General features: G+C 46.8%; 3 protein-coding genes across 3 annotated transcripts; 1 reads left to right on the plus strand and 2 right to left on the minus strand.

The window, feature by feature from the left end:
* The first annotated feature begins 686 nt into the window (after positions 1 to 686).
* K441DRAFT_650722 (DUF1754-domain-containing protein) lies at positions 687 to 1,696 on the plus strand. The gene is made up of 2 exons (XM_067647082.1): positions 687 to 1,111; positions 1,207 to 1,696. Exons 1-2 carry the CDS (start codon positions 699 to 701, stop codon positions 1,226 to 1,228), a joined length of 435 nt encoding a protein of 144 aa, XP_067510617.1. The 5' UTR covers positions 687 to 698; the 3' UTR covers positions 1,229 to 1,696.
* A 789-nt stretch (positions 1,697 to 2,485) lies between these two features.
* K441DRAFT_650724 (bilirubin oxidase) lies at positions 2,486 to 5,373 on the minus strand. Its single transcript, XM_067647083.1, has 12 exons — positions 5,125 to 5,373; positions 4,915 to 5,072; positions 4,773 to 4,838; positions 4,663 to 4,718; positions 4,567 to 4,614; positions 4,237 to 4,445; positions 4,093 to 4,172; positions 3,972 to 4,040; positions 3,382 to 3,910; positions 3,247 to 3,330; positions 2,880 to 3,189; positions 2,486 to 2,805 (listed from the first exon to the last, which is right to left on the minus strand). The coding sequence occupies exons 1-11, from the start codon at positions 5,295 to 5,297 to the stop codon at positions 2,955 to 2,957; spliced, it is 1,707 nt and encodes a 568-aa protein (XP_067510618.1). The 5' UTR covers positions 5,298 to 5,373; the 3' UTR covers positions 2,486 to 2,805; positions 2,880 to 2,954.
* A 3,386-nt stretch (positions 5,374 to 8,759) lies between these two features.
* K441DRAFT_650725 (uncharacterized protein) lies at positions 8,760 to 10,338 on the minus strand. The gene is made up of 2 exons (XM_067647084.1): positions 9,464 to 10,338; positions 8,760 to 9,408 (listed from the first exon to the last, which is right to left on the minus strand). Exons 1-2 carry the CDS (start codon positions 10,206 to 10,208, stop codon positions 9,206 to 9,208), a joined length of 948 nt encoding a protein of 315 aa, XP_067510619.1. The 5' UTR covers positions 10,209 to 10,338; the 3' UTR covers positions 8,760 to 9,205.
* Positions 10,339 to 15,355: the final 5,017 nt, after the last annotated feature.

Here is a 15,355-nt window from a genome sequence, read left to right on the forward strand (position 1 = left end):
GACCAAAGTGGAGGAGGCCGCGATGAAGGTTGTTGAGTGTGAGTAGTTTTAGCCTCTGCGGTCAGGCGTGAGTTTATGAGGGAGGCGCAAAGGAGATTTGGAGTCGTGAGGGTCGGCAACGAGAGCTTAGCTGATGGTATACGTTGGCAACAGCGCTCTATAGTACTTCGAGAACGAGAAATACCCTTCATCGACCGAAACACTGTCAACCGCAACCTCTACGGCGGGTATTCCTGAGTCGGAAGCGAAAACGGTCATTGAAGACGAGTATGAAGGTTTACAGGATGTCAAGATGCTAATTCGGGAGCAGGCGGGAAATGGTGTTGATTCGGTACCGTACATCGTGGTTGAGGGAAAACGGACGTTACAAGGTGCTAAAGCGTATGTTAAGGCACTAGATCAAGTTATCAAGGAGAGCTGAGGAAATAATCGGTGGATCCAAGGACCGGAGTCTGTTCTTGGCCACTGGGACTTCGAGGCTGGAGAAAATCTCAGACGTCTCTAAACATTAATATATAAAATAGCGTAATACCCTAACTAGTAATTAAATTAAAAAACCTCCCGTCAAAACAGATCCGTCACAATTCTATATCTTCCTTTCCTACAATCAAAAGCTTGGGAACTGCCGAGGTTTCTCCGGCGCCGACATGACCTCACGCAGCTAAAACTGCCTTTCAGCTACCTCTCAGCAACCCAACATGCCGTCCTCCGACTATACCGGCGTCACCTCTGGTGCGCTGAAGCTTAAAGGTGGCGCAGGTATCGACAAAAAGCGCAAAAAGAAGAAGCCGAAGCCCGCATCAACACCTGATATCACCTCCGCAAACCCCATAGATCCAGACAAGGAGCAGGAGAAGGGGAAATTGAAGGGAAATGCCGCGAACATACAAGCTGCGTTAGCAGACGAGGATGAGCTCGATCAAGATGAGAGCAAGGAGCTAGAGAAAGTGCTAGTGGGGAAGAGGCAAAAGACGGAAGCGGAACAGCGGCATGAAGAAAGGAGGCGGAGAAGACTGGATGAGCGGCTGAAGCGCGAGGGCATCAAGACGCACAAAGAACGGGTGGAGGAACTAAATCGGTATTTAAGTAATTTGAGCGAACATCACGACATGTGAGTATAATATCCAGTTCGACGAGTCTACACTACGAGAGAGTCCGGGATAGTGGGAAAAGATAATTTGGAAGGCAGAGCTAATTGCATTATAGGCCCAGAATCGGACCAGGGTAACGAAGTTTTTTGGATAGCATATGAGATTGGAGATTGGAGATCCTCATATTTTGGAAAGCTTCAATGTTTTGTGGAAAATACATTGCATCAGCTAGAAGAATTTAGGAGTTTGATTCGTGTATATATCTTAGCAGCGGATGGCTTGCCACATGTAGCTAAGTTCCACAAAAGCCAAACAAAGAGTACTGTTTACGATTCCAGAGGCACAGTTCTGTAAGCGAGTGTGATTGTTTTTGGCTCCACCCTTGATCACAGAATAGATGGCCATAGTTTTTCCGGTGTTGTCGTTTTCGATATAAATCAATATTGTCGGGCATGTTTCATCAAGGATAAGAAAGTGCGATAACGTGGAGAGTAATAAAGGCAAGTGACGGCCAAAGAACTCTAGGGCATGCTCTTCTCTAGGGAATTGTTAGAATTCGGACGTGCCTACCTCATATCTCGGGTTGTCCTCACTAGCTTGGGTGTGTCTACCATCGGGCTCGGTAGCTTCGATAATGACTTTACAATCGTACCAGTAGATTCACTGGTGTTGCTGTTCGGCCCTTTCAGGAGTTTGGGCGTTTGTATGCTTGTAGATTGACTACAACGTACCGCCGACAGGCTTATAGCGGACATGTTGGCCTTTTCTATATTTCGGTCCCATCGTGTTGTATTCAGAAATTACTGAAAATGTGTTTCCTAGGAGAGGTATTCTGAAGAATAAACTGTAGGCGTAATAGTCATTAAATATATCAAGGGACTCTGATATAATCGTACTATTCTCATTTGAAGCTGAGGACATGGTAATCTAGTTCTCATTGTGATTAGAACAGAGTAACGCGGTTCTCATTCTGGGATGATATCTTGTTAATTAGATCCTTTCAACGGTGAAGTCCTACGAAAGTCGGACCGTGCGCGAACACCAGAATCGAAAGTACGCGTATGATTGATCCTAGTATTCTATTCTACCTTGCAAGGGATAGTAGCATAGAGCTCATCCTGACATATTTCCTTGACTAAAAACAGTTCCGTTTGGCTTTATTGCACTTTTGTGTGATCATTCAAGGGGTATTCTTCGATCTCGCACCTACGCTTGGAATTTGTCAGAAAAAGCCGTCAAGTTTCAATAGGTATTCGGACCCCGAACTACATCATAAAAGTGGGTCTCTTAATTGGCAAGGTTTCTAGCATTGTGAGACTGATATATTCACCTAAGCGCTTTGGGAAAAAATATATCGCACTTTCAACACATTAACATTACTTTATCTCTATGGACTCATCTCTACAATATGCCTGAAATTCGTAAAATACACCACTGGGATAAAACATCCCTAATCAAGCCGAGGTATGGTGTAAGCTTTTGCAGTGTGGGAATTGAACGAGCGACTTGATTGTAAATGTAGCTCTAAAGCGTCTATATATACACGAGGAAGGTATAAGGAATAAGATAAAAGGGGAGACTAATATGTAGTCGAAACAGGGTAATATAAGATATACGAGGTATACGAGGGTAGTGCTGACGCTAGTGACCAGGGTAATATGCAAGGTCCGGTAGTCGGTTACATATGGTCATCCCGTAACTCCACAACAAGCCACTCCAAAAGCATATGGAAAGGCTAGCATGACAAGCCACTCCAAAAGCATATGGAAAGGCTAGCATGACAAGCCACTCCAAAAGCATATGGAAAGGCTAGCATGCATTAAGGCTAAAACATTAGGGTTTATGGTATTTCGTGCGGTTACTTCATCGCTTGTTCCTGGTTAGGGTTGCAAAGCTTGAACTAGCGGCATCTTCCTCACCATGGCCATAAGCATCAGTGCTGTAAAACCACGCAAGTTTCCGCTCTATAGCATCTTGGGTGAAATCGCTAGCTGTAATGGCTTTAGGTGCGAACTCGGGCTCCATAGGATTGATAAAGTGAGTAGACGACGGGTAGCCCCACTTCGCTAGAGAGGTTACGTTGAAGCCAACCAGCATACTATGGAACGTCAGCTACGGCCTTCTGGATACATATTGCGTTTGGGTAAAGCCTTACTCATGATCCTCGTGAACGAGGTCGTGGCAATGGAACATGTAAACGCCGTCCCAGGGCGCATACCGAGCAATAACTTGAATAGACCTAAAGATGATAAGCATGATTTCTTTGAAGCGTTTCTTTAGCGCAACATACTGTCCGGGGCCTAGATAGACAACATCTTTCAAGCCAGCAGCTTCATACGGGAGAACTGAGCCACTATCTCCGTTTCGGGTAAGAATCTCGAAGTCGATGAGATGAATGTGCACAGGGTGAACCCCTCCGCCAGCGCCATTCTTTAGATTCCAGATCTCTACAGCACCACGAGGAGGTTTGGTCAGAATGCGGGCATTGATATCAGCAAAGCCCACTCCATTAATCTTCCACTCATCCCCAACACGCGCAAACTCAAAATCTTTATCTGCCTCGGTTTTATCTGGAGGAAAAGGTACTACTCGAAGTGTCGAGGGCAGGTCTCCATTATTGTTCTTGCTGGAGACAGTGTTACCAACCACAAATTGCATGACTTTGTCTGTAGCTGCATAGTCGATATTCTGTCCAACGCCTTGAGTATTTCTCAGGGTAACGTTTTTGCCTGAGAAGGACGAGAAGTCGAAAACTATCTCATATCTTTCACCCATAGCAAGGTTTAAAGTGCTTGTTTCGACCGGGTGGCTTAGGAATCCTACCCGATGTTAAAATAATGTACGTCACAAATGGTAATGAGCATGTTTAGATACGCGTACCACTGTCTGACGCCACAACGTTGAAGGAAATATCACTGCCGTCATCGCTTTCGAAATAAAGGGCATATGCTAAGTGAAGATTTTAGCATTTACAGAATCGAGTGAGCAAACCCAAACTTACTACGACTGACGGAACCATCCAGGAGTCGGAGGCGGTACTTGCGGGGTTCCACGCAAAGGTATGGCCATGGCTGCCCATTACTATTCGTTTTCTTTTAGCAAGGAATGCAATGGATCGGCTAAATGGGCACTTGAGCTCGCTTACACATGGATAATATCCCCCCAAAACCCGTTGTTGTCATTCGTATCAAACACGAGTTGGCCATTATTGTCATACTGTTTTGATGATAAAGCAAGTGGAATATCATAGTTTCCGGATGGGAGCCCAAATGAACCTTCTTCAGAATCATTGATGATGTAGAAACCAGCCAATCCTTCATATACATTCTCAGCAGTTATGAATTCTGCATGATCCTGTTTAGATTAGCACGGAATTTGTTGAAAAGGATCCTAGACCAATATGTTCATGCAACGCTGCAACCTAAAGCACACTGATATAGATACGCATTGCATTTGTAGAATCTGGGTTCCTTACATGGTACCAGAGGGTGCGAGCGTTCTGCCCATTAGGATAGTAATAGTCCTATAATATATTAATGTATGCAGTATCGTATTGACACGGATGAAATACTTTGTATTGTCCAGGTTGACTTGTATCCGCTGCCCAGCCATCAAATGGTGATCGGCCTTAGCAATTAGTCAGCGTAAGGGTATGTGGAAGGTAGCAGGTTGAACGCTTACTGTATTGGCCGTGCACATGAACCGAGGTCTCTCTTGGAGAGTTATTGCTGAATCGGGCTACAGCCTCTGCATGCATGTCACCCCAGATGGCTTCATTTAACAACCGCGGTCCTAAGCTAGCAGACATCGGGACTCATCTTACCGATACCCTTCTGCATCTCGAAAGTTGGTCCTGGAGACATTCCATCGTATCCAACGAGTTTAGTCTTCGGCAGATTCGGGTAAATTTGCTGTTCGAAGGACTGAATAGAAACCTCATAAAAATCAATAACTGCTCCTGTAGACGAGTTTGTCCACGTCCTAGCGAACTCGAGTCAACTCTGATGTAACCATAGCGAGTTTCCCTACTTACGTTGTAATGGTTTTGATAGGCGGAATTGGTAGCGGGTACTGGAAAATCCAATAGTATTCTGGGCTAACCCAACCCAAGTTGTTTCGTGGTGCTAATGGTGTGGGTGCTGCAAGAACTAATGTGGCAAACGCAGCAGCTAGAGTTAAACTCTTCCCGAATGCTCCGGAAGACATAATGATAAAGAATGACAAGTGAAAAGCGAAAAATTCTTGGCAGTTTAGAGCAAGATGGTACCAAATGGCTCAAAACATCTTATGCGATATCGACCAAGAATGAGTACGAGAGTACTTATACAAACTCTGAGCGCCCGGACTCCGCTATGCCAGTCTCCATCGGTGCATGCCATTTACGAAATACCGAACGTTGAATGCTTGCTTGGATTTGTCGGGATCCACACAAAGCGGTAAACACAGGGGCCATGGGGAGGTCAGTTGTCATTGGTTTCTGCATAGCCAATGTGATGGCAAACAAGGTCACTGCAGATCCAACTGACCAAAACAAGCCTCTGGGTCTGCGACGTACTCATCGGAACCCCATGAAGTCACAGACGTTCTGCTGCGCAAAATAAATATTTGCAGGAGCATCCATAGGACCAGGATCTTAGTTCCCGGCGCATCTTGGTTTAGCGAGCCGCAGAGCGATCCGATTACCGGGATTGGAAAGCCAACATGGTGTGCTAAGGCTGGACAATGGCTGCGGAGACGGCTGGTATACCTGACCTAAGATACAAGATATATTCAGATCCGTCTATAAAATTTTCTATATGCAGGGAAATGTACTACCATACTCGTACCATGGTGAAGACGAAGGTAGTGACGGCATGCATACGAAAAGTCTGGTTGGCCTTCGTGAAGGAACATGCAAGCAGTAACTTGGTCAGGCTGGAAGTAAGACATATTCCGGGTAATGGTGACGCGCACTGCATATCGACCTAAGATAATCAAGGGATGTCGCATGGGTAGTAAGCGCTTTATTGGGTCGGCGTGCGGACATATAGCGCTATATATTAAGTTCCTCCGGCGGCTGCGACGCAAGATCAAGCCCCATGGAAACAACAAGCGATGGTGCTCGGCAGGAGCACGCCAGGACGGTCCGAAGGCTAGTAGGAGGCACGCTTTCGGGTACCAAAGGCTTTCTGGCGTTAACGACACGGAATTTCCCCGCTCCACTTCCGAAAACTACCAACGTCCAATTCGCCGGGCCTCGCTTCCAGCCCCATCACAGCATCTCTACATGGATTTCGCAATCCTTGTGAACTTCGTAAAGTCGCTCAATCTAGAAGTTTGAAGCCGTCAATTGAGCCTTGATCAACACCAAGTAGCTTGACGCCGTCGCATACACCCTGGCTTGTAGATCCGCATAAAACCGTTCATATAAAGCCTCTCTACAGGGGACCCATACACATGCATAACGTAGGCTTAAAATACTTCATAAAATAAGGCAATTATTTGAAGCCTGCGTTACCTCGCTTACGCACCTATATCAGGTAAAGTTACTTAGTGATCGTCGCGATCGATCAAGCCATGACGTCCTTCTTCTCGCCCTCATTTTCCTTAAGATCACCAATTTGCGAGACGTCACGATCGTCGTTTTGTTACCACAAAGATGCTCGACGTAAGATAGGCTTATTACACGATTTGAACCCTTAAATAATATTAAGGCTCGGCGCCAGCCTCTCGCCCAAATTAGCATCCTCTAAGCCGTATTCGTGCTCTCTGCAGGCCTCCTAAATTAGCTCCAACTAGTGTAAGGAAATTTGCGAAACACGCTTTCTCAACTGCATCTCAGCCGCATCCTAAAGCACTGGCTCGTCCCTGGCGATTCTTCCAGTTCTCTGGCACCATCGTTATCCGTGAATAGAAATTCATCCAAGTCTTGCTCCTATCATGATTTCTTTTTCCGGCTTTTGTATACCACATCCGGTTGAAAGCGCGTTGATACTAGTGATCAAACGGCAGAGTTTATACCTTTTGAAGTAATACGCACGGCCATTTCAACATATTTTTATTTCTTTTTGGGTATAAATCTACGCATTTTGATTAGCGTGATCAACACGCGCTTTCAACCGGATGCGCCAGGGTGGTAGATCAAGAACGCCACGAAGATCTTCCTTTCGTGTTTCAAGCGTCAACCTTGGTTCTCGGAGAATGCAAAGACATCAGGTAGGGCCGCGTCTTCCAGCTTCTCAGGTCCCTCAAGAGACTGCCTTGATCCACCTTCCGCTTCATGTCTCACTCTCTTCTGCGTCGCCGTGCACTGTTCCTGCTTTCGCGAAGCTTGTTTGATGTCTCTCATCTTGGCTTCACTTGGCTTGTGTTACCACGGTCATTTCTATTTGAAGAATGGAATGACGAGCGTTGTCCTCACAACAGGCGAAGGTAAAACGTGAGCTTGTCGGGAATTTTTGGAGACCCAGCTCCGGCCTTGCCACCGTCCCCTCAAATCCGATACTTCGAGATGCTAGGCTCTATCAGATCAACCTACCCAGCCATGTCGGGAACAGCGAAACGCCGATTAATCTTGGCTTGGGTACGCAGTCCCCGTTCCTATATGCATGACGATGTAGTGGCGTCAAGCCGCTATCCGCAATTTTGCATTATGTACTCGGCACGGGTTCTTAATACCGCCGACTTCTCAAAAGGAGTGACAATTCCATTACAGAACTGTCCTCATTGAATCTCTGCTGCACCCCCGGGCAGGCGTTAGTTGTTTTTACATGGCTTTTCCTGCGGCTATTGATACTAGCATGACACGGCGACTCGCTCAATGGGTGGGTCTACGATCAACTTCTGAGACTTTTCGTTACCCTTTCGTCTCCTTCCACTAGCTATTTCATCTACCTCAGAAATTTCATTTGACTGAGACAGTTGAGCAGTGCGTTATTCTTTTGAGGCAACACAAATTTAAACGCTCAATCCGGATCGGCTAGTGAGACAATTTACAACTGTTGTATTTCTTTCTATGACAGTTTCCAAGGTAATGAAAATGCTTAACAGATTACCTTTCTTCACTCACTTCTTAAGTCAATATTCGGATTTGTAATCTTCGCCACCTCGTTAGCATTTTGAATTTCCCATCTTTTCTCTTCTGGCAATACCGCATCATAGTTTGAACCGGTCATTGCACCGAAAAACACCTCGCTCTAACGCAGCAACCATGGATCACCCGGTGAACACCGATTAACCAAGCTCTACGAATGACAAATCGCCACTGTTTACCGTACATGTGATTCATATAAGTGTCTATGTCACTCAACACGCACTATGATGACGACGTTAATACCTTCAAGCGTTCGGTGTCACTAGGCCGATAACGTATCGGGTCAAGAGTAGAGGTATGAAGAGAGCGGCCGCTCCGTAGCACGATAGGTAATACCAAGTAATGTGTAAGTGTAGAATCGAGATTCCCGCCCTACAATAGCGGAAATGGTTTAAGATGCCCGTACTAAGCAAGAAAACAAACAGCGAGGGAAAGGGTGAGGAAGCATGTTTAGGATGAGGTTGAAACGACTAATATCTGCCTTACGTAGTCAGGACAGATTATGGCCAAGTCAAGTAAAACAAATATCTTCTAACACATTTGCGCTTTTCTACCCAGTGAGGAAGAAATTTTATAAGATGAATATTAGAGTACCTGTCGCCTGCCCTCTGCTGCTTGCTAAGATCCCTTCATCATGTCCGAGAAATTTTTGAGAGTGAGACGGAGCCGCGTACCTGCAGGTCTTAGGAAAAATTAGGAACTTTGTATTTAGTTCTAAGTAGGCTCCCCGCAGGAGATAACCCTTGAATTGAGCAATCCTTTCTATATACATGCCATATATCGAAAGCCCTTTTAAACATACCACTATTCCAACAGTTCCATTATTCATAAATTCAACAATAGGGTATCATGATAAAACAGAAGCAGCCAGTCTCGCAAACCATCTCTCATGGCATCTCCTCAGCCGGACTTCCCGCAATGACACTTCATCAATGTCATATTTCCAAATACCAAAGTGTGAAAGCAGAACCAGAGGGGTAAACCCCAGCTCTGAGGTCGCCTCTAACAGTTTTCGGGGAATTCAATCCCAAAGTTCCTCAGTTCAGCCAACTTTCGGGTTTGTAGGCTTCCTAGGCTGCGTAGCTAGTCCTTTTTTCATGAGTAGGGGAATTATATCTGATGATTTAGCACGGTTAATAAATTTCCGGCACACTGGGCATTGTGATCGCTTCGGTTCGTGAGGCGCAGAGCGGTTTTCTCCAGCTATTAGAGCTTCCATGAGGCAGGTATGGCAGAAAAGATGCCCTAGATCGTGTATTAGAAAATCACTACAGTCCCAACTTTTATAGAGAAAACTTACCACATGACGTAGCAGTGATATCTGTAGGAGTGTCCATGCAGATTACGCAGGTAAGAGTCGATAGTCGCAGCGGCTTGTCGCTGGGCCCTTCCTGCGCCTTCACCTGCTCGACACGCTGTTTCTGAAGAGCACTCTGTAGCTGATTTGTGTCGCCCACCAAATCCACCTCTTCAACAGGATTACTAGCCGCTGCAGCCGCTGCCCTAGTACCCGTCTCATCGTTTAGTTTCATGCGCTTCGTAGAGGGGCCTGCAGCCGACTCTGGGCCAGGGTGGACATTAACGGTACGTTTGGAGGCTCTTCTAAGAGAGTGAATATGCGGTAACGAGGGTGACGATGGCTCGTGGGTAAGGTCCACGTAACCGTTCGGAAGGCGCGAGGATGACATGGCGGGTTGTCTGAAGGCTGAAGCAGATGGGAGAGTGGGCGAGTGCAGGCGTTGTGTACGTGGAGGTGACCAACTTAGAGGCGAAAAGTATCGGTCGCCGCCGCTGGTTTCTATGGGATTGAGGATGGTGTCGAAGTGAGTTTGAGACGACGTTGGTGTGTACTCGGAGAAGGCTTCTTGAAAAAAGGTGTCGTGCTGCGTAGAAGGCGTGCCTGGCTGAGAGCTAGATTGCGAAGTGGATTGATAACTGGTGCTGTGGTGGAAGTGAGGTGGGTTCTGAGACGTGGTGTTGCGGCTAGTGGCTCGTCGGAAAAAGGCAGCAGACGGTTGCTCTTGAACCGAATCAGTATCAGACATGGTGAAGGAGAGAAAGCATAGAAGCGAAAGAGTAGATCCGGTTCAGGAATGTGAAAGAAGAAAGAAGTGAAAGTGACAGCACGGGAGGGAGCGACATCGTCACCTAAGCAAGCCCTGCACTCCCTTCTGCGACTCGGCAGGGTAGGGTTGTGCTGCACGCCCGCCACCTTCGGGGAAGAGTCGCGAAACACCGATAGGGTGTGCCAAGAGTTCGCGATTTTGAAGAATTCGCAGGGCCCATGACGCAGAACTCCACTATCACCAGCTTGCCCTCATCGACCCTTCTTCGCCGAAATGCAGTGACGAGACTGGTTTCCAATCTTATAATGCGCAGTCATCGAGGGACATCTGCCGTGAAGCTTGTCTCTCGGCCTCGATGCGCTCCCACACCTCTAGGCATCCCTGTATCCCATATCCAGCAAAGATGCCTTGCTGTGGACGCGATGAGGCGCAGGAAAGGGGGAGATGATAAGAAATATAGAAGTCTATCAAGTGCGACCAATCCTCAGGATCCGCTACCTGATCAACGCTGACTGTTTGCTAGTTCCCACCAAAGCACGATTTAATGAGATAGGAGTACAGCAACTCAGTAGCCATGTACATTCTCAGATATTTCCCGGCAACGCGACTTCGCCTCCGCTTGAACTTGTAGCGCTTTCCGAAGACCACCTTAACCGCCATGATCTACTAGGAAAGAACCAGGACTCGACACCACCGGTGGCGTTCAATATCCCAACACTGCGAGGTTCCACATTGGACGAACATTTTTATAAGCTTGGCATGGATTCTGCAGAACCCTACTTGAGCCAGGCGAAAAAGTACGCCCGCGCAAATGCGCCCCCTAAACCACGGAAATGGGTCAGAAAGAGCGGTTGGACGAAGTACAATAGTGACGGGACTTCGGAAACTGTGGATGCACCGGATGAATCTATGCTTACCTTTGACACGGAGGTTATGTGGAAAGAGACGTCCTTCGCATGCATGGCATGCGCAGCCAGCCCTACGGCTTGGTATGCTTGGATATCACCTTGGCTTCTTGGGGAGTCGGACACAGATCGCCATCTGGTTCCTTTAGGCGACCCAAATCAGCCAAGGATAGTAGTAGGCCATAACATTGGATACGATAGAGCTCGGATAGCAGAAGAATATGACATTCAACAATCCAAAAACTCCTTCATAGATACAATGTCATTACACGTTGCTTCGAACGGGATGTGCTCGCGCCAACGACCGTCGTGGATGAAGCACAGTAAAAGCAGAGAACTAAGAGACAAGTTTGCAAATTCGGATGGAAGCGCAGATCTCTCTGCTTTATTAGAAGCTGGAGCAATATCAGATGAAGAGGAGGAATTGTGGATAGGAAGGAGTGCGGTTAATTCACTTCGAGATGTGGCCAAATTTCATTGTAATATCACTATTGACAAAGCTCGAAGAGAATATTTTGGGGAACTGGATCGGCCTGGCATTCGGGAAAGGCTAGATGAGTTACTGGATTATTGTGCTGCTGATGTCGAGATTACCCATCGAGTCTACCAAAAGGTCTTGCCTCTATTCCTGGAAACATGTCCTCATCCTGTCAGCTTTGCAGCCCTGCGATTTTTATCAGCAGAGATTCTTCCTGTGAATCAGACTTGGGACTCCTACCTCGCAAATGCAGAGGCCACTTACCACAAACTTTCCCACGCAGTCAGGGAGCGGCTAATTAGTCTCGCCGAAAAAGCATTAGAGATCAAGGATCAGCCAGAAAAGTACATGAACGACCCTTGGCTAAGTCAGCTGGATTGGTCTGGTCAAGAAATCAAAACGGTGAAGGGAAAGAAGAAGAACGACCCACCAAGGCCGGCTGCCCGGCAGAAGAAGCCAGGAATGCCTCAATGGTATAAAGATTTATTCGTAAAGAATGACGCACCTATTAACCTCACGGTTCGGACGAGAGTAGCACCGCTTTTGCTTCGCCTAGCCTGGGACGGTCATCCTCTGGTATGGTCAGATAAGCATGGTTGGACATATCAGGTCCCAATGGATGAGGCATTCATGTACAGTGACAAGAGCATGAGAGAATGCGACATGTCTGAAGAGGGAAATTTTTCCCTGCGAGACGACAGGAAGCATCAATACTTCAAGGTCCCTCACAAAGATGGCCCCAGTGCGAGATGCGGGAATCCACTCGCAAAAGGATACTTACAATACTTTGAGAAAGGAAAGCTTACCTCTGAGTATTCCTACGCAAAAGAAGCTCTGGAAATGAACGCTTCATGTTCTTACTGGATCAGTTCCAGAGACAGGATCATGTCCCAAATGGTCGTTTACCAGAATGAGACTTCTGGCCTGACCAAATCTAAAACAGGATCTGCAAAGAATAAGGTTGGATTTATCCTGCCTCAAGTCATTCCAATGGGAACTATTACCAGGCGAGCAGTCGAAAATACCTGGCTAACTGCCAGTAATGCAAAGGCGAATCGCGTTGGATCTGAGCTTAAATCCATGATCCGAGCCCCCAAGGGATATTGCTTCGTTGGGGCCGACGTCGATTCCCAAGAGCTTTGGATTGCCAGTCTTATAGGTGATGCACAGTTTAAACTCCACGGTGGTAATGCCGTTGGTTTCATGACGCTTGAAGGCACCAAAGCCGCTGGGACAGATTTGCACTCTCGCACCGCTCGGATTTTAGGTATTTCTAGGAATGACGCTAAAGTCTTCAACTACGGCCGCATCTATGGTGCGGGGCTAAAATTCGCAGCAACTCTACTCCGTCAGTTTAACCCCGGCCTGAGCGAATCGCAAACCTCTCAAACGGCACAAAATCTCTACCAATCTACTAAAGGAAAAAAGACGACGCGGAGGACACTCCACGAACGGCCTTTCTGGCGCGGTGGAACCGAGTCCTTCGTCTTCAATAAACTTGAAGACTTTGCTGAGCAAGAGAGTCCCCGAACGCCCGTCCTTGGTGCCGGTATAACAGAAGCGCTCATGCGCCGCTACTTATCCAAAGGTGGTTTTATGACGTCGAGAATCAATTGGGCCATCCAATCCTCTGGAGTCGACTACCTACATCTTCTCATCGTCTCCATGGATTATCTAACAAAACGCTTCAACCTCGACGCCCGTCTGGCCATTACTGTGCACGATGAAATCCGGTACCTAGTAAAGGAGGAAGACAAATATCGCGCAGCAATGGCATTGCAGGTAGCAAATGTGTGGACGCGGGCCATGTTCAGCCAACAGATGGGCATTAATGAACTACCTCAATCATGTGCATATTTCTCTGCCGTTGATATCGATCATGTCCTGAGGAAAGAGGTAGATATGGATTGCGTCACTCCAAGCCATCCAGAAAAGATACCACATGGGGAGAGTCTGGACATCGTCGCTTTGTTAGAGAAGGGGGATGACGCGAGACTAGATCCAAGTGTTGTTCCGGTGGATGAACCGCAAGTTGAAAAGTATGCGGACACATACACACCACGCCAGCCCGTCATAACTTCTATCGACGAGGCTTCGACGTCTCCGACTGGCCTAGCATATCTAAAAGCGCAGATCACCACTGATGACCGAGAGCTGAGAGAGATCATGAAGGGGATCAGGCCGGCTAGGGAAGTAACATCAAGGAAAACTAAGCAAGCACAGAAAACATCAGAGATGGAAGAAGTGCCCAGGCATAACCACCCTCAAGTGGCGAAGATGCTACCCGTTACTGAACCTTGGACACCCCCTCGGTTTGCAAAGAATTGGGTGAGCAAAAGGTCACCCGTGTTGCATCAGTTGAATGGGAATAGACACGGAGCATCCCCGAGGTCCGCAAGTCGGGTGTAATTAGGAATGAATCGCGAAGTAAATGGAGGTACTGTAAACGTATGGGTGAAAAGATGTTTGTATCATAGGAACGGCCGGTTTTAAGCAATCTTCGAAGCGGGATTATGGTGTATTGCGGCCTAGCGATGTCGGTCCTGGGAATATATTTTGCTTGTCGTCAGGCAGAGGCTCCTCAGGACCCGCCGTGTCAAGGGATACTTTAATTCCAAATTGCACTACCCCTAAAATTCACTTCACACTTCAATGATAAACACAATCGGATCCTGACCTTATGCACTCAACTTTACTATAAGCTGCGACTATCGGGCTTTAATCTAGCTTTATTGACATTCACTTATGTATCCCTTAGCACGTCGAGAGCCTAAGAGAAGAAGGCCCGTGCACGAACACCGTAACGTGTTTCAGGCTTGCGGGCGACAGCCGACAGCCCCGACAGCCTGTCCGACAGCAGGCCTGTCCGACAGGGCTTGGTGTCCGACAGGCTGTCGGACAGGGCTTGGCATTCCCACTTTTAAACATTCTTTCCCTCTCTTTCTCGTACGAAGCAGTATTAAAATGGCTAATTAGAGTAATATTCCATCTAATAGAAGCTTTTTGTATAGGGCTTAAACTGAGCTCTCTCCTGCGTCTCGTGGTGTCGTACGAGGCTCGTTCTCTTACTTACTGTCATCATCGAAATATCGGTAAAAATCACTAAGCTGCAGCAGCGCGTATTACCCCTTATTAAAACAATACATCCCTTGCAGCCCCACTAATATAGCTCCAAATTATATAAATGAGGACTTATTTTATAGCTTTACTCTAGAGCTATAAAATAAGTCCTTATTTATATAATTTGGAGCTATATTGGTAGAGTTGTAGGGTAATACCTATTTTTTGAAAAGCTGTCGTGTTGCTGTCGGACTGTCGGCGACACTGTCGGCCCGACAGCCTATCTGTCGGACAGGCCTGTCGGGGGCTGTCGCCCGCAACTCTGACGTGTTTCACCACTCATCCAGACACCCCGTCATCCAGACACCTAACGTGTAGTAACTATTATATATAAGGCCACATAATTCGTCGATATTCTAGGGTTAAGGAAATAGCCAGGTAGATTTTTAATTAAATTATGGCGTTATAGTGGATTAATCGTACGAAGATACGTAGGAACTAAGGTATCCGGATAAGTGGTAAAACACGGTATTAAATTCAGCTAATCTAAGTGGCTACTTCTTACCGATAAGCGTAGGACCAATTCTCAACATGCTAAGGGATATTGACAATAAGACTACTATGGCTCACCAAGCCTCTATTTGGCTGCGGTATATGCTAAATACTATTCTTCAGAAAGGACG

Source organism: Cenococcum geophilum, assembly GCF_001692895.1.
Source record: "Cenococcum geophilum 1.58 unplaced genomic scaffold K441scaffold_1, whole genome shotgun sequence".
Taxonomy (NCBI): Eukaryota; Fungi; Ascomycota; class Dothideomycetes; order Gloniales; family Gloniaceae; genus Cenococcum; species Cenococcum geophilum.

Bases quoted from the DNA above. Each gene is read 5' to 3' on its own strand.
- K441DRAFT_650724 (XM_067647083.1), bottom strand. From the start codon at position 5,297: ATGTCTTCCGGAGCATTCGGGAAGAGTTTAACTCTAGCTGCTGCGTTT. The intron at 5,073-5,124 runs GTAAGTAGGGAA...CGAGTTCGCTAG, and splicing joins CCTATCAAAACCATTACAAC to GACGTGGACAAACTCGTCTA. The intron at 4,719-4,772 runs GTAAGCGTTCAA...CTAATTGCTAAG, and splicing joins TCATGTGCACGGCCAATACA to GCCGATCACCATTTGATGGC.
- K441DRAFT_650722 (XM_067647082.1), top strand. From the start codon at position 699: ATGCCGTCCTCCGACTATACCGGCGTCACCTCTGGTGCGCTGAAGCTT. The intron at 1,112-1,206 runs GTGAGTATAATA...ATTGCATTATAG, and splicing joins TTGAGCGAACATCACGACAT to GCCCAGAATCGGACCAGGGT.
- K441DRAFT_650725 (XM_067647084.1), bottom strand. From the start codon at position 10,208: ATGTCTGATACTGATTCGGTTCAAGAGCAACCGTCTGCTGCCTTTTTC. The intron at 9,409-9,463 runs GTAAGTTTTCTC...TACACGATCTAG, and splicing joins TATCACTGCTACGTCATGTG to GGCATCTTTTCTGCCATACC.